At 37.9% G+C, this 23,320-nt stretch overlaps 1 protein-coding gene across 1 annotated transcript; it reads right to left on the reverse strand.

The window, feature by feature from the left end:
* Positions 1–19,773: 19,773 nt before the first annotated feature.
* On the reverse strand, positions 19,774–20,508 carry LOC113766443. The gene has a single exon (XM_027310638.1). The coding sequence runs from the start codon at positions 20,506–20,508 to the stop codon at positions 19,774–19,776; it is 735 nt and encodes a 244-aa protein (XP_027166439.1).
* Between the last annotated feature and the right edge of the window lie 2,812 nt (positions 20,509–23,320).

Here is a 23,320-nt window from a genome sequence, read left to right on the forward strand (position 1 = left end):
AACTTAGACACAATCACTTGAAGATCATGAATCTGATCCATAAGAGAAGAATTCTCAGTAATACGAAAATCAAAATATTGCATAATCAGAAATTTGGCCGCACCTTGTTTCATCGTATTGTACTTGTACTCCAACACATTCCAGATTTCCTTTGGCGACTTGACTACAGTATACAGATCATACAAGCGGTCAGAAAGAGTATTCATGATGTGTTCTTTGCACAGCAACTCATTCTCTGCACGTTTTTTGCGTTGCACCTTGACTTCATTAGAATCATCATTTTTAGGCGCTGAAATTTCAGGAAGTGAAGGATCCAGAACATAAGCAATTTTCAAAGCCGTCAGGAAAAATATCATCTTATCCTTCCAACGGGAGAAGTTAGTGCTGTCGAATCTGTCCAACTTCACGAAGTCCTGATTCATCACTTTGAACACAGATTCAGAACTTGACTCCATTGTTGAGCATAACACCTTAAGATTGTTGGAGAAATTGTAGTAAATCACAAAACTAAACTAGACAAATGCAGAGACTTTGAGGCGTGAAAGCACTTTCCTTAAGGTGTTATTTGCCTCTATTAGACAAATTACCTCTAGGATACAACAAAGTCTAAGAATAGTCAAATGAAAAGTAAAAAAGTGATTTAATTCTATCGAAATCCTACTATTTAAAAAAATTGAAACACCTATCCAAGGCACTATTACACGATGCAATCCTTGTCAAGATTTTATATATCTTGAAATAACTTTTCCACCAAACTTTCCCTCCAAACTAATATTTTGGAACAAGTTTGTAAAGGAAATAAGGCAATAATTCATCAACTGACAATGTGCACTCTATCCTTTTTCAATGTGGGACAATGAACTTCAGCACACTCATTACAAACTATTACCAACAATCTCCCACTTAGTTTGTAATGAAATTAAATCAGCACTCACATGACCTTGCATAGAGAAAGGTGTTTGTGAACTTAAACCCTTCTCTTAGTGTAAATATTTCACTTGTTCTAACAAGTTATGGTGGCTATGTCGCTTAAACCATAAATTTAAAGTTAAAAGACAAGATTATATCTTTTCAGAGAATAGTTCACGAAATGATTTTAGCACTTTTACCGGCCATTTGCTCCATCCTAGGTTCATAATCATGTACAAAAGAAAACCCCCACTTTTGCTAGGAGCGGCACCACTCACATGATCATATAGGTGAAGTACAATTCGAGCCTTTATTACCAAGGCACTGTGAAACCATATTTAACTTTATTAAGAGTATGATACTCGGTCTCTTAAGTAACAAACTGCACTAGTACCTAGGAATGGTATAATACAATTTCTAGTGCTCACAACCACTTATTAGTAACTTGTTATTACCCTTTAAACCTTTGACCTAGTGTTAGTGCTAAAAGAGAGGTTAGGTTACCATTACTAGTAGTTTTAGACAACGGGTTTTAACCCTATTCCCAATGATGTTGCTTACACTACATCTCTTGAGAGAGGTTTAATGAATGGATCCACCAGGTTATTGAATGACCTAACATACACCACTGTGACTATGCCATCATTCAATAATTGTCTGACATATTCATGTCTTAGACTTATATGTCCAGATTTGGCGTTATATATTCTGTTTAACGCTCTAGACATAGTGGCTTAGCTATCACAATGCAAAGAAAAGGCTGGCATTGGTTTTGGCCACAACTCGATGTCTAACAGTAAGTTTCTTAGCCATTCGGCCTTTTTGCATGCAGCTGCTAAGGCTACAAATTCAGCCTCCATGGTGGAATGAGTTATGACAGTTTGTTTCTTTGATGCCCAAGAAATAGCTCCTCCACCCAACATAAAAATCCATTCAAAAGTAGACACTTTGTCATATACACTGGTTACCCAACTTGCATCGGAATAGCCTTCAAGTACAACCGAAAATTTGTTATGGGAAAGCTCTAAATCTTTTGTGGTTTTAAGATATCCAAGCTCTACCTATAGCTTTCCAATGCTCTATACCAGGATTTTTAGTATACCTAGCAAGTCTATAAACTGCATATGAAATATCTGGCCTAGTACAATGCATAGCGTACATTAGACTACCAATTGCACTAGCATACTCTAATTGAGCAATCGGCTTTCCAGAATTTTCAAATAACTTAAAGTTAGGATCATAAGGAGTGCTTACTTCTTTTATCTTCAAATGTTGATACTTGTTCAAAACTTTTTCAACACAATAAGATTGACATAAAGAATAGCCCCCGCTATGTTTCTTAACTTTAATTCTTAAGATAGTATCTACTTCTCCAAGATTTTTCATATTGAATATCGAAGACAAATACTTCTTAGTTTCTTCAATGCCTTTGTAATTAGTACCAACAATTAGCATGTCAACCACATATCGACAAATTATCACACCATACTCTCTAGTGAACTTGGAATAAATGCACTTATCGGCATTATTATATTTAAAACCATTAGAGAGTATAGCAGATTCAAACTTTTGATGCCATTGTTTAGGTGCTTGTTTTAAACCATACAAAGATTTTATCAGTTTGCAAACGATCTTTTCATTTCCTGGTAGAACGAAACCTTCTGATTGATCCATATACACCTCTTCATTTAAGTCACCATTGAAAAAGGCCATTTTTACATCCATCTAATGTACACACAAATCAAACATTGAAGCCAATGCAAGTCTACACTTCCTTTGCCAAGAACCTTTGCTGTATTGTGGTTTCCCATCAATACTTCACGACCATAAGGAACTTCTTCATAAGTCTTGAACTGGGACTTATCATTACAAACATGCACGGTGGCACCGGAATCATACCACCAGTCACACGATTTGGTTGTAGCAGCCGCATGCAACTCAAAAATCATGCCAATGTTCCAATGTGAAATCATTGCAACAATCTCAGCAACATCTTGTTCAACCAGATTTGTATTTTTGGCATTGTCTTTCTTTTGCTTTTTGTTGCTATCTGCCTTTCATTGACGCTTGTAATATCCCTTCTTGCCGCACTTATAGCATACTCTATTCTTCTTCTTGTCCTTAGATGTACTTGCTTCTGGAGACTTTCTTTTGGAACCAGAAAAATTCTGTACAGAATTTTTTTCACTTAAAGCATTCACTTTGACATCAGATTTTATTTGCTTCTTTTGAAGATTTCTAGTATCTTCTTCAATACGCAAATGTTTCAAAATCTGATCTATAGTGAATGATTCAGTAGTATGGAGCAATTTTTTCTTATAGTCATTCCAACTAGTTGGAAGTTTGGCTATTATTGCTCCAACTTGCAAGGATTCAGATATCTCCACTTTTAGATCATGTAACTTAGACACAATCACTTGAAGATCATGAATCTGATCCATAAGAGAAAAATTCTCAGTAGTACGAAAATCAAAATATTGCATAATCAGAAATTTGGCCGCACCTTGTTTCATCGTATTGTACTTGTACTCCAACACATTCCAGATTTCCTTTGGCGACTTGACTATAGTATACAGATCATACAAGCGGTCAGAAAGAGTATTCATGATGTGTTCTTTGCACAGCAACTCATTCTCTGCACGTTTTTTGCGTTGCACCTTGACTTCATTAGAATCATCATTTTTAGGCGCTGAAATTTCAGGAAGTGAAGGATCCAGAACATAAGCAATTTTCAAAGCCGTCAGGAAAAATATCATCTTATCCTTCCAACGGGAGAAGTTAGTGCCGTCGAATCTGTCCAACTTCACGAAGTCCTATTCATCACTTTGAACGCAGATTCAGAACTTGACTCCATTGTTGAGCATAACACCTTAAGATTGTTGGAGAAATTGTAGTAAATCACAAAACTAAACTAGACAAATGCAGAGACTTTGAGGCGTGAAAGCACTTTCCTTAAGGTGTTATTTGCCTCTATTAGACAAATTACCTCTAGGATACAACAAAGTCTAAGAACTATCAATTGAAAAGTAAAAAAGTGATTTAATTCTATCGAAATCCTACTATTTAAAAAAATTGAAACACCTATCCAAGACACTATTACATGATGCAATCCTTGTCAAGATTTTATATATCTTGAAATAACTTTCCCACCAAACTTTGTGAGGACTCGAAAATCTATTATTTTTAAATCCCTAATTTTGGTTTAATTAATTATTTATTTGGATTTTTGCCACGAATAATATTTTCTAGCCTTATTAGACCTAAGTATATGGTATTATAGTTTCGTTATATTTTTAAAGTGTCTCGTTCGAAAAATTATTTTCTTAGAAGCTTGTTTAGTGAAAAAATGAATCGCGTTTGGAAAAAAAAAAAACCAATTGAGAGTACATTAAGCCCGTAAAATTGGAGACATGTACAATGGTAATAAAATAGGTAAATTTAGGTTTAAATACTCAAGTGATAGTAAGTGGTACTATTGTTACAAGAATTTCTTGAAGGTTTCATTTTATCGCGCCTAAATTGGAAATACGCGTTTTCATGCGCACGCTTAATTGAGGGACTTTAGACCATTATTTTATGACAATTAAAAGTGAATAATATTTATATGAATATAAGTGCATTAGAGGTTTAGTGCACTAGTGAAATAAACTCGAAAGGAATCGAGCCCGAATCGCGCGCGTACGCGCGCTATTGAGAGTTGACTTTTACTCCATTTTACACCACACAAATTAAGCTTCTCTTGGAAGCTAAAGGTTAATTGACTCTCTCTCTCTCTTCCTCACTAGAGCAGCCGGCACCCAAGCAGCAAAAACAACCAAGGCTTCTCAAAATTTTCCATCTCCAAATTCTTGCACCAAACCTTCATAGATTCACACCAAACTTCACATACACTTAGCTCTACAGTTGGACACCACTTTGAGCTGCAAAAGGGAGCTAAAACTCACGGTTTTTCTGGAGCAAAAAAGACCGAAAATCACTGCCTTGGACATCAACTAAAGTAAGTAATGATCAAGCTTTCTAATTTCGATTTTTGGAAGTTCTAGTATACTTTTAAGCTCTTATTTTCATATGGGTTGTTGTTGTTGTTGGAAAAATTGGAAGGTAGGCTCTATGAACTCCCACCTCTGTGTTGATGGCTGATATAATGTTTGATGATGGATTTAATGTTTTTTAGGGCTCAAAATGGTAGATTAATGGTGTATTAGTGGTATGAACTTCAAGAAATGCATAGGGTGAAAAGTTCCGATTCTGCCCCTGCTTTGAACGTACCCATGCCTGTGGAATTTTGAGATTGTAATGACTTATATATTATGTTTATATGTTGTATAGATGGTGTATAAAATTTCATTGAAAAATATTGAGGTTTGGTTGGTCAAATGAATCGATTTCACAAAGCTAGTAAATCTGGAACTGTTCCCGTAATGCTCTGACCAGCTTTCGTATTTTGGCCATAATTTTGTACTCCGACGTCGAAATCAAGTACCGTTAACGGCATTTGAAACTAGACATTCCAACCTTTCTGACAGTATAAAATACACATTCTAGTTCTATGTGTGTGAGCCGAACCAACCATTTAAAGTCGGCTGTTCTGTTTCTCTGTTTTACTGGAACGAAATGCTGAGGCTGCAACTTGTGGCTCGAATTCGAGCTAGTTGTATGCCGAATTTCAAAATGATTTCTTCTGTGAACTTATAGCTCTATGAATGTTTTTTCCAACGCTATAAACCATGTCCAATTCCGAGTTAATTTGAGTGACTTGTGATCAAAATACAGAGCCTGCCCTGCTCTTGAAAACCCTGACTTTTGGACAGATTTGATGCAAGGTTTGGTATAAACTTGCTAACTGAATATTTTGGTGCTAAACACCTACCAAATGTACCATGAATGTTCATTAGGTTTTGCCTACACTACTGAACCATATTTGGAGGATTTTCTTTAATCAAATGTTTGGAATGGAAAACGAAAGGGCTCAAGGCAGTTTTGTCTTGGGATTTTCGAAACTTTGGTTGTTTGATTGATTACCTTCCCAAAGGTATTTTTCCATGAAAATTGGTAGACGGATATTCTTTATATAGGAGTATTATACTGCCAAATTTTGTATCAATCCAAGTCCGTTTCGATACTTGACTAAAGTCCTAAAGTTGGTAGCTCAAATCTGGAAATTTTCACCAGTTTTGAATTTTCCCTAACTTTGAGTCACCGTATCTCGGTGCTCGAAACTCCGATCCTTGATCCGTTTTTTTTTTATAATCCTTACTTGTAAATCTAATTGAGTTACAAATTTCAGAGGCTAGCTCGCAACGTGTGAATTTTGCTGAATTTCCAAATTTAGTGAAAAACCAACCACGGCTCAATCCTGAGTGTTCTGGAACAGCAACTTTAAACTCATTTTTTAATACCTTCCACTTAGATTCATGGAAAAGTGTCTTCTAATAAATTTTAGTACTTTCATAGAGGTTTCCAACGGTACCAAGTTTTCCAATTTTCGGCATGTAGAATGTGAGATACGATTTTTCAAAGATATCGTATCAAAACTGAAAATTTTCCGAATTCCAAAGGAAGGGAGTTTCAAGCACTCCTTATTTCTTCGATATTACTTGAATGTTTTATACTTGATTTTTTAAAATGAAAACTCGATCGCTCTTGTACTTTAAGAAACTCCCGTTGAATCTCGATTTACGAGTAATTGAGGTTCGTTTTCGTGAAATTTCCTTAGATTGTACTAGTGTGCAATCTTCCTTGATAATTGGAAAATATGAATGATAATACATTATTATTTGCTCAGGCGCACATGAGGACCTTCAAGAGGATCCTACCGTGCACACTTGAACTTCCAGAAAATATTTCTTCTTGATTTGCTCGGTGAGTGTCAAGTATATGACTATTTGAAGTCTATGGACTTGATTACATGCTTAGCCTACTTGGTTTTGAAAAATGAAGTCGAGTGTATACTTTATCGCATTCGCTCTCATTTGAAACAAATGACTCATGCTTAACATGACTTGCCTGGTTTACATGACCTGAAATACTTGTTTAAACCTGTCAAATGATTGAATACATGACATGGTATGTTATGGCTGCATACGTCGTTGGAGTGAATCTCCTCGACACTTACATGATACATGGGGGACGCCCAAACTCATAGGCCGACCTTGGAACTCGAGCCGACATAGGTTTGGTCGGGAACCTTGGTGAGCCATGAGATTCACATGATAAGCTTGATCTATTGAGAGATCTTGCTTGGCATACTCGTGGAGTATCGCCTTATAAATGTCGTGCGGGGCCGAAGTGGTGTATGGTGGACGGATGAGAAGTAAGTGGAGATCTACGGTTTGGAAATATCAACCCGATTGACGGAGAGTCATTGCAGAAAGATATACGAATGAACTGGCAAAGCAAGTGGAACTTAGCTCCTGAGAGCTACCATATCCTTGAATTGTTTCTGTTTACATTTTTGTTGGCATTATTAATTACTTGCAAGCTATCATTTGAATTGTTACTTGGGCTTGTTACCTGAATTATGTGCTTGCATGTGTGTTCTTGGCCTCACGGGCGTTTTTGCTCACCCTGTAGATTTGTTTTCCTTAACAGGTTTGAACTCGGAGGTGTACTGGAGAAACCCTCCTGGTGTGCTTCTGTTTAGGATTTTTATTATATTTTGGCTATGCCTTGGTTTTGGATTGTACTTTTGGAATTGAAATGTAACTTTTGGAGCGTGATGTATATTTGGAAATTATGATGTACTTTGAACACCCGACGTGCGGGCTGGATAATGGATAACTATTGTTAAGTTTGAACGCTTCCGCATTTACTGTATTTAAATTAGTTACTTGTGTTGTGAAGATCGTTAATAAACTTGAATGGAAATTGCTTGAGTCCTAGCGAGAGCTAGGCAGGCGTCCCGCGGATACCCTATGGTTCGCCTTAGGGAGAAGTGAGGGCGTCATAGTTGGTATCAGAGCGCTAGGTTAGCGCTAGGTTAGAGATCTATATGGGAGACATATTAGATACTCTACCCTTAAGACCTGAGACCGGATAATTAAGTTCTACTTTAAGAGGTATTTGGGATATATTAGTGATTGGGTTAGACAAGCTTAACGACATCCGAACTAGATAGTGATTTAAATTTCTAACCCGAAAAGTGCTATTATTTTGCAGGGATGGAAAATAGAAATGGAGCTCCGGCAGCTGACGGGAATGGCCATGCGAATGGTCATATAGCGTATCCTAGGCCTATCTACTACCGAGCTTTGGCTGGGAGAGCTCGAGTACGCTATTCCCGATCTAACAAATATCCCCGATGTGCGTGTAGGGTTACCTTTGCTTACCCGAACCACCTTGTGCTTGCTCAGGACGACGAGCGTCGTCAGCTAGTGGATCTTAATAGGGATTTTCAGGCAGAGGTGGACGAGTTTAGACAGATGGTTAGCGCTCAGGGTGAGCGGATTGCCGAGCTCGAGGAGGTGATTGAGGGTGAGGTGGCCACATCTGCAGTGGTCCGTGATGAGTTTCAGAGTACTAGGGCTCAGCTTACTAAGTTGAGGGAGGAGATCCGTAGTCGGGTTTCCGATATCGTAGCTGATGCCACTAGACTAGTGGATGAGGCAATGGGTGTAGCTCAGGACTCTGAGGAGGAGGATCCGGAGGAGGATCCTGAGGAGGAGGTTCCTCCTGATAGTCCTGCTGCGGACTAGGTCTAGATTGACTGACTTTTCTTTTGACCCTTTTGACTAGTATAGCTAGTATTAGCAGGGGTGATACTAAGTGCTGAGACCATTGTATTTTGCATGACTGTGTGGCCTATTTTTGAGGCACTTGCTTTACTTTTGTCTTCTGTAACTAAAAGTACTCTTGTGACACCTGTGTGCTATATTTTTGTGACTACTCCATGACTTGCTAATTGTATGAACTTGATATGCTAATGAATGTAAATTATTGTTAATTTCAATATTTTCTTGATTGGTTCTTGCTCTCTACTTTGCATCGCATAATTTATTTATTTCTTACACTAGGCACGCCTAGATTATGGAAGGGCTAAGAAGGGGTCGAGGCCGTGGTCGAAGCCGTGGGCGAGGGACTAGACCGGCCCAACCTCAGGGGAATGACCAGGGATCGGCAATTTGGATTTCGAAAAAAAAAGAGCGGAGTCAACTACAGGATAAAGATGTAGTGCCAACTATGCCCCATTTTCCCACTAACCTAGGTTAGACTCACTGATCATATAGTTTGTTAATCGTAGTCAACAAAGGGATGCCTCAAAGAGCGGAGAATTCCTAGAGCGCTTATGAACATACTTATAAACACTGAATTCCTAGAGCGCTTAGCTGATAGACAAGACGCTGGACCTTTCAACCAACTTGGGGTCAGGAAAGAGGAGAGGATAGAACCCTAGAGAGGTTCTTAAAATTTAACCCGCCTAAGTTTCTTGGCGAACCTGATCCTGAGGTAGCGGAGAATTGGTTAGAAAGGATGACCAATATATTCGCTGCTTTAGACTACACTAAAGATAGGCGAGTGAATTTCGCTGCTTTCCAATTTGAGGGAGTAGCCCGTGCTTGATGGGATCTGATAAAAGGAAAATGGGAGAGAACTCAAACCCCTTGGATTTGGGAGAATTTCACAAGGAAATTTAACGAAAAGTTTCTTTTGTCCTTAATCCAAGAGAAGAGGGAGGATGAATTTATCAAGTTGAAACAGGGAGCTCTTAGTGTAGCTGAGTATGAAGGAAAGTTTACTAAGCTTTCAAAGTACGCTCCCGAATTGGTGACCAATGAGCGAAAAAGGATTAGACGGTTTGTTCAGGGACTTAATGTGGAGATACAAGAGGGCTTGGCCGCAGCCAAATCTCTACATTTACTGAAGCTTTAGAGAAGGCACAGAGGGTTGAGAGTGCAAGATTGCAAGTGAGAGACTTCCACAATAGGAAAAGAAACTTTTCTAGCCATACCTCTGGACAAGCTAGTAAAAGTGCACAGCCTTCCAAGATGGGAAGAGGAGCAGGAGGACTAAGGACTGCTGGAGTTTCGAGAGGGGCTTTATCCAGAGGAGGCCGTAGTGGACTGACACAGGTAAGAAGAACGCCTTCTAGTGGATCAGCGGTGACCCCTCAAGTTACGTGTGGGTACTGTGGAAAATCCAACCATTCTGAAAATGACTGTTAGAGGAAGTCTGGGAAGTGCTTGGTCTGCGGTAGTACCGAGCACCAGCTCGCGAACTGTCCAAACAAACTGAAGGCGGGAGGTGATACCCAGAGACCGGAAAAGTCAGCCTCTAAACAAACCAGTGCCGGAGGAAGCCGACCGAAAGTACCGGCCAGGGTTTATGCACTGGATTATCAACAAGTTCCTGAGGCAACTGAGGTGGTAGAAGGTACAATCCCAATCTTTCACCGTTTAGCTAGGGTTTTAATTGATCCAGGTGCAACACATTCTTTTGTAAACCCTAACTTCATGAGTGGGGTAGACTTGAAACCAATTAAGTTACCATATGATTTAGAGGTTAAAACGCCTACTAGGGATCAAAGTCTAATTGTTAACTTAGTGTATAGAGATTGTGAAGTCTGGATTGGGGAACAAAAATTATTGGCTGATTTGATAGGTTTGACGATTAAGGGATATGATGTGATATTAGGAATGGATTGGCTGACCCATTATAATGCTCAGTTGAATTGTAGGACGAAAATTGTATACTTGTGTATTCCAGGGGAGGCAACCCTGAAGCTGGATGTAAGGGGCAAATTGGCTTCATCTGCACTTATTTCAGGAATTCGGGCTAGAAAGTTATTAAATAAAGGAGCTCAAGGGTATTTGACTTTTCTTATTAACACCCCAAGTGATAAGGTGAATTTGGAGGACATGCCTGTAGTGAAAGACTTTCTAGCTGTTTTTCCCGAAGAGTTAGAGTCTCTACCTCCAGAAAGGGAAATAGCTTTTAAGATTGATGTAACTCCGGGAGTGACCCCTATCTCTAAGACGCCATATCGGATGGCTCCAGCGGAATTGAAGGAGTTGAATTGCAACTGCAAGACTTGCTGGAAAGGGGTTTTATAAAAGAGAGTGATTCTCTGTGGGGAGCCCCAGTTTTGTTCGTTAAGAAAAAGAACGGGAGTTTGAGGCTATGTATAGACTATAGAGGTTTGAATGAGGTCACCATTAAGAATAAATACCCACTGCCCCACATTGACGAGTTGTTTGACCAATTGCAAGGGGCGGTAGTATTCTCGAAATTAGATTTGAGACAATGTTACTATCAATTGAGGATCCTAGAGAAAGACATACCCAAGACTGCTTTTAATTCGAGATATGGACATTTTGAGTTTGCCGTGATGCCATTTGGATTAACGAATGCTCCTACTGCTTTTATGGATTTAATGCATAGGGTTTTTAAGCCTTATTTGGACCAATTTGTGATAGTGTTCATTGATGATATTTTGGTGTATTCTAAGAATGTGAAAGACCATGAGAAACACTTGAGGGTTGTTTTACAAACCTTAAGGGAGCATCAATTGTATGCTAAGTTCAGCAAGTGTGAATTCTGGTTAAAAGAAGTGACTTTCTTGGGACACCTAATTTCTAAGAATGGGATTAAAGTGGATCCAACTAAAGTTGAAGCTGTTTCGAAATGAAAACGACCGGAAAACCCTACTGAAGTTCGGAGTTTTATTGGATTAGCAGGGTATTACCGGAGATTTATCAAAGATTTTTCTAGAATTGCTGGACCAATGACCGAGCTGACCAAGAAAAATGGGAAGTTTATATGGAGTCCTAAGTGTGAAGAAAGTTTTCAGGAATTGAAAAGACGGTTGACAAGGGCGCCTGTGTTAGCTTTGCCAGACGGAAAGGATAGTTTTGTGATTTATACAGATGCATCTAAGGAAGGTTTGGGATATGTTTTGATGCAGAATGACAAAGAGATAGCATATGCCTCTAGGAAATTGAAACCGCATGAGGGGAATTACCCGACTCATGACTTGGAGTTAGCAGCTGTGGTCTTTGCTTTGAAGAAATGGAGACATTATTTGTACGGAGTGACATTTGAGGTTTTATACATATCACAAAAGTCTTAAGTACTTATTTTCTCAAAAGGAGCTGAATTTGAGGTAACGTAGATAGATGAAATTTTTGGAAGAATATGACTGTACGATTAAGTACCATCCAGGGAAAGCTAATGTAGTGGCTGACGCTTTGAGTCGTCAAGTATAGATGGCCGGATTGATGATTAAGGAATTCCAATTGTTGGAATAAGTTAGTTATTGGAATCCTCGACTGGAACCGAGGAAAGTAATTTTGGGGAACATTGTATTGAATTCTCCTTTGATGGAACGTATCAAGGAATCTCAAGGAAAGGACACTGAAGTGCAGAAATGGTTGGAAAAAGTTAAAAAGGGGGACAAGTCGGACTTTAACTTGGGATCGAATGGTGTATTGAGATTTCGGAATCGAATAGTTGTACCAAAGGATGAAGGGCTTAAAAGAGAAATCTTAGAAGAGGCACACCGATCAAAGTTTACGGTACATCCAGGAGGAAATAAAATGTACCAAGACTTAAAGAGTCTGTATTGGTGGGAGAACATGAAGAAGGAGATTGCTCAAATTGTCCAAACATGCTTAGTTTGTCAACAGGTTAAAGCCGAACATCAGAAACCATCAGGACTTTTGCAACCTCTAGAAATACCTGAGTGGAAATGGGAGAATATCACCATGAATTTTGTATCGGGATTACCAAGGATACAGAGAGGCCATGATGCGATTTGGGTAATAGTGGATAGATTGACCAAATCGGCTCATTTTCTGCCGATTAACATGAAGTACCCGTTGGAGAAGTTGGCTCGGTTGTATTTGGATGAGATCATTAGGTTGCATGGAATCTATGTCAGTATCGTGTCGGATAGAGATCCAAGATTTGTTTCGAGATTTTGGCAAAAGATGCAAGAAATGTTAGGGACAAAATTGAATTTTAGTACTACTTATCATCCCCAAACCGATGGACAGTCTGAAAGGACAATTCAAACCCTTGAGGATATGTTGAGAACTTGCATTTTGGATTTTGGGGAGAGTTGGAGTAAGTTTTTGACTTTAGTGGAATTTGCCTACAACAATAGTTTCCACTCTTCTATTCAGATGGCCCTGTATGAGGCACTTTATGTTCGGAAATGTAGGTCTCCGATTTGTTGGGATGAAATAGGTGAATGGAAGATCTTAGATCCGACTACAGTGTCTTGGATTGAAGAAGCTAATGAGAAAGTAAAGTTGGTACGCCAAAGAATTCAAACCGCTCAGAGTCGCCAAAAGAGTTATGCCGATAATCGGAGAAAAGATTTGGAATTTACTGTTGGAGATTTGGTATTTCTCAGAATCACGCCCCTGAAAGCAAGTTTGATGTCTGGAAAAGGAAAGAAGTTACAACCGAGGTTTGTAGGACCTTACAAGATTATCCAACGTGTGGGGAATGCAGCCTATAAGTTTGAATTGCCACCGAGTTTATCTCGAATTCATAATGTATTCCATGTATCTATGCTTAAGAAGTATCATCCAGATCCTTCTCATATTTTGCAACCGGAGAGCATTGACATTGATGAGACTTTGACCTATGAAGAGAAACCGGTGAAGCTGCTGGATCGAAAGGTGAAGGAATTGAGGAACAAGCAGATACCACTAGTAAAAGTTCTTTGGAGGAACCACGGAGTTGAGGAAGCAACATGGGAAGTAGAGGAAACGATCAGAGAGAAGTATCCAGACTTGTTTGCCAATCAAGGTAAAATTTCGAGGACGAAATTCTCTTAAGGGGGAGAGGATGTGAGGACTCGAAAATCTATTATTTTTAAATCCCTAATTTTGGCTTATTTAATTATTTATTTGGATTTTTGCCACGAATAATATTTTCTAGCCTTATTAGACCTAAGTACATGATATAATAGTTTCGTTATATTTTTAAAGTGTCTCGTTTCAAAAATTATTTTTTTAGAAGTTTGTTTAGTGAAAAAGTGAATCGCCTTTGGAAAAAAAAAATAACCAATTGAGAGTACATTAAACCCGGAAAATTGGAGACATGTACAATGGTCTTAAAATAGGTAAATTTAGGTTTAAATACTTAAGTGATAGTTAGTGGTACTATTGTTACAAGAATTTCTTGAAGGTTTCATTTTATTGCGCCTAAATTGGAAATACGCGTTTTCACTCGCGTGCTTAATTGAGGGACTTTAGACCATTATTTTGGGACAATTAAGAGTGAATAATATTTATATGAATATAAGTGCATTAGAGGTTTAGTGCACTAGTGAAATAAACTCGAAAGGAATCGAGCCCGAATCGCGCGCGTACGCGCGCTATTGAGAGTTGACTTTTGCTCCATTTTACACAACACAAATTAAGCTTCTCTTGGAAGCTAAAGCATAACCGACTCTCTCTCTTCCTCACTAGAGCAGCCGGCACCCAAGCAGCAAAAACAACCAAGGCTTCTCAAATTTTTCCATCTCCAAATTCTTGCACCAAACCTTCATAGATTCACACCAAACTTCACATACACTTAGCTCTACACTTGGACACCACTTTGAGCTGCAAAAGGGAGCTAAAACTCACGGTTTTTCTGGAGCAAAAAGGACCGAAAATCACTGCCTTGGACATCAACTAGAGTAAGTAATGATCAAGCTTTCTAATTTCGATTTTTGGAAGTTCTAGTATACCTTTAAGGTCTTATTTTCATATGGGTTGTTGTTGTTGTTGTTGGAAAAATTGGAAGGTGGGCTCTATGAACTCCCACCTCTGTGTTGATGGCTGATATAATGTTTGATGATGGATTTAATGTTGGTTTAGGGCTCAAAATGGTAGATTAATGGTGTATTAGTGGTATGAACTTCAAGAGATGCATAGGGTGAAAAGTTCCGATTCTGCCCCTGCTTTGAACGTACCCATGCCTGCGGAATTTTGAGGTGGTAATGACTTATATATGATGTTTATATGTTGTATAGATGGTGTATAAAATTTCGTTGAAAAATATTGAGGTTTGGTTGGTCAAATGAATCGATTTCACAAAGCTAGTAAATCTGGAACTGTTCCCGTAATGCTCTGACTAGTTTTCGTGTTTCGGCCATAATTTTGTACTCCGACATCGAAATCAAGTGCCGTCAGAGGAATTTGAAACTAGACATTCCAACCTTTCGGACGGTATAAAATTCACATTCTGGTTACATGTATGTGAGCCGAACCAACCATTTAAAGTCAGCTGTTCTGTTTCTCTATTTTACTGGAACGAAATGCTGAGGCTGCAACTTGTGGCTCGAATTCGAGCTAGTTGTATGCCGAATTTCAAAATGATTTCTTCTGTGAAATTATAGCTCTGTGAATGTGTTTTCCAACGCTATAAACCATGCCCAATGCTGAGTTAATTTGAGTGACTTGTGATCAAAATACAGAGCCTGCCCTGCTCTTGAAAACCCTGACTTTTGGACAGATTTGATGCAAGGCTTGGTATAGACTTGCTAACTGAATATTTTGGTGCTAAACACCTACCAAATATACCATGAATGTTCATTAGGCTTTGCCTACACTACTGAACCATATTTGGAGGATTTTCCTTAACCAAATGTTTGGAATGGAAAACGAAAGGGCTCAAGGCAGTTTTGTCTTGGGATTTTCAAAACTTTGGTTGTTTGATTGACTACCTTTCCGAAGGTATTTTTCCATGAAAATTGGCAAAGGGATACTCTTTATATAGGAGTATTATACTGCCAAATTTTGTACCAATCCAAGTCCGTTTCGATACCTGACTAAAGTCCTAAAGTTGGAAGCTCAAATCTGAAAATTTTCACCAGTTTTTAATTTTCCCTAACTTTGAGTCACCGTATCTCGGTGCTCGAAACTCCGATCCTTGATCCGCATTTTCTGTTATAAACCTTACTTGCAACTCTAATTGAGTTACAAATTTCAGAGGCTACCTCGTAACGCGTGAATTTTGCCGAATTTCCAAATTTAGCGAAAAACCAACCCCGGCTCAATTCTAAGTGTTTTGGAACAGTAATTTTAAGCTCATTTTTGAATACCTTCCACTTAGATTCATGGAAAAGTGTCTTCTAAGAAATTTTAGTACTTTCAAATAGATTTCCAACGGTACCAAGTTTTCCAATTTTCGGCATGTATAATGTGAGATACGATTTTTCAAAGATATCGTATCAAAATTGAAAATTTTCCGAATTCCAAAGGAAGGGAGTTTCAAGCACTCCTTATTTCTTCGATATTACTTGAACGTTTTATACTTGATTTTCTAAAATGGAAACTCGATCGCTCTTGTACTTTAAGAAACTCCAGTTGAACCTCGATTTAAAAGTAATTGAGATTCGTTTTCGTGAAATTTCCTTAGATTGTACTAGTGTACAACCTTCCTTGATAATTGGGATATATGAATGATAATACATTATTATTTGCTCAGGCACACATAAGGACCTTCAAGAGGATCCTATCGTGCACACTTGAACTTCCAGAAAATATTTTTTCTTGATTTGCTCGGTGAGTGTCAAGTGTATGACTACTTGAACTCGATGGACTTGATTACATGCTTAGCCTACTTGGTTTTGAAAAATGAAGTCGAGTGTGTACTTTATCGCACTCGTTCTCATTTGAAACAAATGACTCATGCTTAACATGACTTGCCTGGTTTACATGACCTGAAATACATGCTTAAACCTGTCAAATACTTGAATACATGACATGGTATGCTATGGCTGCATACATCGTTGGAGTGAATCTCCTCGACAGTTACATGATATATTGGGGACGCCCAAACTCATAGGCCGACCTTAGAACTCAAGCTGGCATGGGTTTGGTCGGGAACCTCGGTGAGCCATGAGATTCACATGATAAGCTTGATCTATTGAGAGATTTTGTTTGGCATACTAGTGGAGTATCGCCTTATAAATGTCGTGCGGGCCCGAAGTGGTGTATGGTGGACGGATGAGAAGTAAGTGGAGATCTACGGTTTGAAAATATCAACCCGGTTGACGGAGAGTCATTGCGGGAAGATATACGAATGAACTGGCAAAGCAAGTGGAACTTAGCTCCCGAGAGCTACCATATCCTTGAATTGTTTCTGTTTACATTTTTGTTGGCATTATTAATTTCTTGCAAGCTATCACTTGAATTGTTACTTGAGCTTGTTACCTGAACTATGTGCTTGCATGTGTGTTCTTGGCCTCACGAGCGTTTTTACTCACCCTGTAAATTTGTTTTCCTTAACAGGTTTGAACTCGGAGGTGTACTGGAGAAACCCTCCAGGTGTGCTTCTGTTTAGGATTTCTATTATATTTTGGCTATGCCTTGGTTTTGGATTGTACTTTTGGAATTGAAATGTAACTTTTGGCGCGTGATGCATATTTGGAAATTATGATGTACTTTGAACACCCGGCGTACGGGTTGGATAATGGATAACTATTGTTAAACTTGAAACTTGAACGCTTCCGCATTTACTGTATTTAAGTTAGTTACTGGTGGTGTGAAGATCGTTAATAAGATTGAATGGAAATTGCTTGAGTCCTGGCGAGAGTTAGGCGGGCGTCCCGCGGATATCCTATGGTTCGCCTTAGGGAGAAGTGGGGCGTCACAAATTTTCCCTCCAAACTAATATTTTGGAACAAGTTTGTAAAGGAAACAAGACAATAATTCATCAACAGACAATGTTCACTCTATCCTTTGTAAATGTGGGACAATGAACTTCAACACACTCATTACAAATTGCTAACAATCTCCCACTTAGTTTGTAATGAAATTAAATCAGCACTCACATGACCTTGCATAGAGAAAGGTGTTTGTGAACTTAAACCCTTCTCTTAGTGTAAATATTTCACTTGTTCTAACAAGTTATGGTGGCTATGTTGCTTAAACCATAACTTTAAAGTTAAAAGACAAGATTATATCTTTTCAGAGAATAGTTCACGAAATGATTTTAGCACTTTTTCCGGCCGTTTTCTCTATCCTAGGTTCATAATCATGTACAAAAGAAAACCCCCACTTTTGCTAGGAGCGGCACCACTCACATGATCATATAGGTGAAGTACATTTCGATCCTTTATTACCAAGGCACTGTGAAACCATATTTAACTTTATTAGGAGTATGATACTCAGTCTCTTAAGTAACAAACTGCACTAGTACCTTGGAATGGTATAATACAATTTCTAGTGCTCACAACCACTTATTAGTAACTTGTTATTACCCTTTAAACCATTGACCTAGTGTTAGTGCTAGAAGAGAGGTTGGGTTACCAATACTAGTAGTTTTAGACAACGGGTTTTAACCCTATTCCCAATGACGTTGCTTGCACTACATCACTTGAGAAAGGTTTAGTGAATGGATCCACCGGGTTATTGAATGACCTAACATACACCACTGTGACTATGCCATCATTCAATAATTGTCTGACATATTCATGTCTTAGACTTATATGTTCAAATTTTGCGTTATATATTCTATTTAACGCTCTAGACATAGTGGCTTAGCTATCACAATGCAAAGAAATGGCTGGCATTGGTTTTGGCCACAACTTGATGTCTAACAGTAAGTTTCTTAGCTATTCGGCCTTTTTGCATGCAGCTGCTAAGGCTACAAATTCAGCCTCCATGGTGGAATGAGTTTTGACAGTTTGTTTCTTTGATGCCCAAAAAATAGCTCCTCCACCCAACATAAAAATCCATCCAAAAGTAGACACTTTGTCATATACATTGGTTACCCAACTTGCATCGGAATAGCCTTCAAGTACAACCGGAAATTTGTTATAGGAAAGCTCTAAATCTTTTGTCCTTTTAAGATATCCAAGCTCTACCAATTGCTTTCCAATGCTCTATACCAGGATTTTTAGTATACCTAGCAAGTCTATAAATTGCATATGAAATATCTGGCCTAGTACAATGCACAACGTACATTAGGCTACCAATTGCACTAGCATACTCTAATTGAGCAATCGGCTTTCCATAATTTTCAAACAACATAAAGTTAGGATCATAAGGAGTGCTTACTTCTTTTATCTTCAAATGTTGATACTTGTTTAAAACTTTTTCAACACAATAAGATTGACTTAAAGAATAGCCCCCGCTATGTTTCTTAACTTTAATTCTTAAGATAGTATCTACTTCTCCAAGATTTTTCATATTGAATATAGAAGACAAATACTTCTTAGTTTCTTCAATGCCTTTGTAATTAGTAACAACAATTAGCATGTCAACCACATATCGACAAATTATCACACCATACTCTCTAGTGAACTTGGAATAAATGCACTTATCGGCATTATTATATTTAAAACCATTAGAGAGTATAGCAGATTCAAACTTTTGATGCCATTGTTTAGGTGCTTGTTTTAAACCCTACAAAGATTTTACCAGTTTGCAAACTTTCTTTTCATTTTCTGGTAGAACAAAACCTTCTGGTTGATCCATATACACCTCTTCATTTAAGTCACCATTGAAAAAGGCCATTTTTACATCCATCTAATGTACACACAAATCAAACATTGAAGCCAATGCATGTCAACACTTCCTTTGCCAAGAACCTTTGCTGTATTGTGGTTTCCCATCAATACTTCACGACCATCAGGAACTTCTTCATAAGTCTTGAACTGGGACTTATTATTACAAACATGCACGGTGGCACCGGAATCATACCACCAGTCACACGATTTGGTTGCAGCAGCCGCATGCAACTCAAAAATCATGCCAATGTTCCAATGTGAAATCATTGCAACAATCTTAGCAACATCTTGTTCAACCAGATTTGTATTTTTGGTTGTCTTTCTTTTATTTTTTGTTGCTATCTGCCTTGCATTCACACTTGTAATGTCCCTTCTTGCCGCACTTATAGCATACTCTATTCTTCTTCTTGTCCTTAGATGTACTTGCTTCTGGAGACTTTCTTTTGGAACCAGAAAAATTCTGTTACGGAATTTTTCTCACTTAAAGTATTCACTTTGACATTAGATTCTATTTGCTTCTTTTGAAGATTTCTAGTATCTTCTTCAATACGCAAATGTTTCAAAATCTGATCTATAGTGAATGATTCAGTAGTATGGAGCAACTTTTTCTTATAGTCATTCCAACTAGTTGGAAGTTTGGCTATTATTGCTCCAACTTGCAAGGATTCAGATATCTCCACTTTCAGATCATGTAACTTAGACACAATCACTTGAAGATCATGAATCTGATCCATAAGAGAAGATTTCTCAGTAATACGAAAATCAAAATATTGCATAATCAGAAATTTGTCCGTACCTTGTTTCATCGTATTGTACTTGTACTCCAGCACATTCCAGATTTCCTTTGGCGACTTGACTACGGTATACAGATCATACAAGCGGTCAGAAAGAGTATTCATGATGTGTTCTTTGCACAGCAACTCATTCTCTGCACGTTTTTTGCGTTGCACCTTGATTTCATTAGAATCATCATTTTTAGGCGTTGAAATTTCAGGAAGTGAAGGATCCAGAACATAAGCAATCTTCAAAGCCGTCAGGAAAAATATCATCTTATCCTTCCAACGGGAGAAGTTAGTGCCGTCGAATCTGTCCAACTTCACGAAGTCCTGATTCATCACTTTGAACGCAGATTCAGAACTTGACTCCATTGTTGAGAATAACACCTTAAGATTGTTGGAGAAATTATAGTGAATAACAAAACTAAACTAGACAAATGCAGAGACTTTGAGGCGTGAAAGCACTTTCCTTAAGGTGTTATTTGCGTCTATTAGATAAATTATCTCTAGGATACAATAAAGTCTAAGAACTATCAAATGAAAAGTAAAAAAGTGATTTAATTCTATTGAAATTCTACTATTTAAAAAAATTGAAACACCTATCCAAGGCACTATTACACGATGCAATCCTTGTCAAGATTTTATATATCTTGAAATAACTTTCCTACCAAACTTTCCCTCCAAAGTAATATTTTGGAACAAGTTTGTAAAGGAAACAAGACAATAATTCATCAACAGACAATGTGCACTCTATCCTTTTTCAATGTGGGACAATGAATGTCAACACACTCATTACAAACTATTACCAACAATCTCCCACTTAGTTTGTAATGAAATTAAATCAGCACTCACATGACCTTGCATAGAGAAAGGTGTTTGTGAACTTAAACCCTTCTCTTAGTGTAAATATTTCACTTGTTCTAACAAGTTATGGTGGCTATGTCGCTTAAATGATAACTTTAAAGTTAAAAGACAAGATTATATCTTTTCAGAGAATAGTTCACGAAATGATTTTAGCACTTTTACCGGCCGTTTGCTCCATCCTAGGTTCATAATCATGTACAAAAGAAAACCCCCACTTTTGCTAGGAGCGGCACCACTCACATCATCATATAGGTGAAGTACATTTCGAGCCTTTATTACCAAGGCACTGTGAAACCATATTTAACTTCATTAAGAGTATGATACTTAGTCTCTTAAGTAACAAACTGCAATAGTACCTTGGAATGGTATAATACAATTTCTAGTGCTCACGACCACTTATTAGTAACTTGTTATTACCCTTTAAACCTTTGACCTAGTGTTAGTGCTAGAAGAGAGGTTGGGTTACCATTACTAGTGGTTTTAGACAACGGGTTTTAACCCTATTCCCAAGGACGTTGCTTACACTACATCTCTTGAGAGAGGTTTAGTGAATGGATCCACCAGGTTATTGAATGACCTAACATACACCACTGTGACTATGCCATCATTCAATAATTGTCTGACATATTTATGTCTTAGACTTATATGTCCAGATTTGGCGTTATATATTCTATTTAACGCTCTAGACATAGTGGCTTAGCTATCACAATGCAAAGAAATGGCTGGCATTGGTTTTGGCCACAACTCGATGTCTAACAGTAAGTTTCTTAGCCATTGACAAAAACAATGACTTATAAATTCGATGATTAATTGGAAAATGCCACATAAAGATACTAACAAATTTATCAATTACTTAAGTTAGAGGAAATTATTTATTTGTTATAAATGACAGATTCAAAATCACAATAGAAAGGAGTTAATAAAGTTTTTTATGACTTGGAACTAATACTTAGTTAGTTTGTAATTAAATGATGTTGATTCTAGAGAGCGGAGATATCATTTCTAAAGCATTTTGGTTGGAAGATGGACTGCAAATTGGTAAAATAGTAGGTTATAAAATATAGTACTAAATTAGCTATATATAGCATGCACAGTAGGTGGCGTTATTTACAAACCATGGATGGATATAATTAGAAATTTTGTCTCATTATTCGATTGTTGTACTTTTTTTAATAATATAATGTATGTTTAAATAATTTTGATGTATTTTTAAATTTTATTTGTGTACGCCAACTTAATATGTAAATACAACTGCATCAGTAAGTACACACCATTTATTGTGCATAAAAGACAACAATTGCATTAAATCGTACCTAATCCAATCATACGTACCATGACCCCATTATTTACAAAAGGGCAAACATTAATGCAAAACTGGATTTGGGGTAGGGACGGTCATCAGACGGACCGTCCTTGAGCAGTCCTCTCACAAAAGGAAATGAAAGGACTGCAATGGACCACGTCTTGAAGGCTTCATTTGGGGCTAGACCGATGCCGTGTTGAGGAGAAATGGGAAAAACAAAAAGAAAAAGAGTTGACGGACCGTTTCATGAAGCGTTGGTCCGTTACCGCCCAAATGAATCCTCAAAACGAAAAGCTAAGTCGCACTCCCTCCAAAATAATTGCCCATATTCATTGATGCAAAATTCTACAAAATAGAGCAAGAAAGAAAAGCAAAGAAAAAATAACATTGCAGAATTGGAAATTGCCAAGTAGTATACAAGGGATAGCAAGAAGTAGTAGAAATAGAGTGGCTGCGAAGGAAAATCACGGCGAGGAGAAGCAATAAGTAGTGGCAGAAGGAGAAAGTTTAGGATTGGTACTCAAATATCAAAGGGTTTGAGAAAGGTGAACGGGAATTGTGGAGTACAAGGTTGGGAGATTCGGAGAATAGATAAAGCAGAAGAAACACAGGCAAGAAAATATCAATGATATCAGATAAATTGTGGATCGATTTGACTTGTAGTTATCTTTTGTTGTATACATTGTTGTGAACAAATGGGCTGATTATACTTGTTGTAGTTTTGGTTGAAGTAATTGTTTAATACAGTGAAAAATGGATAATACACTGAAACCTTCCGTTGCACATAATAGGTATTATAATTACCAACACGGGGAAAGAAAGGTATTGGAAATTTTGCACACCAAGTGCTTGCAAAATTGCTTGCATGGGTTGGGGATTGTTATGGTTATTGTGCATGAAGTTGGTGTAGGTTTTATTACATAACAGTGGCTGAGTGGAGATTAAACATGATATGGGCTTCTAAGATGGTACATACTGTTGAGGGAGACATACAAAGTGAAGTAAAATGGTTACAAG

Source organism: Coffea eugenioides, chromosome 3, assembly GCF_003713205.1.
Source record: "Coffea eugenioides isolate CCC68of chromosome 3, Ceug_1.0, whole genome shotgun sequence".
In the NCBI taxonomy this organism is placed as follows: domain Eukaryota; kingdom Viridiplantae; phylum Streptophyta; class Magnoliopsida; order Gentianales; family Rubiaceae; genus Coffea; species Coffea eugenioides.

What these genes read in the sequence shown, in the direction of transcription:
- LOC113766443 (XM_027310638.1), bottom strand. Translation starts at nt 20,508, where the DNA reads ATGGAGTCAAGTTCTGAATCTGCGTTCAAAGTGATGAATCAGGACTTC.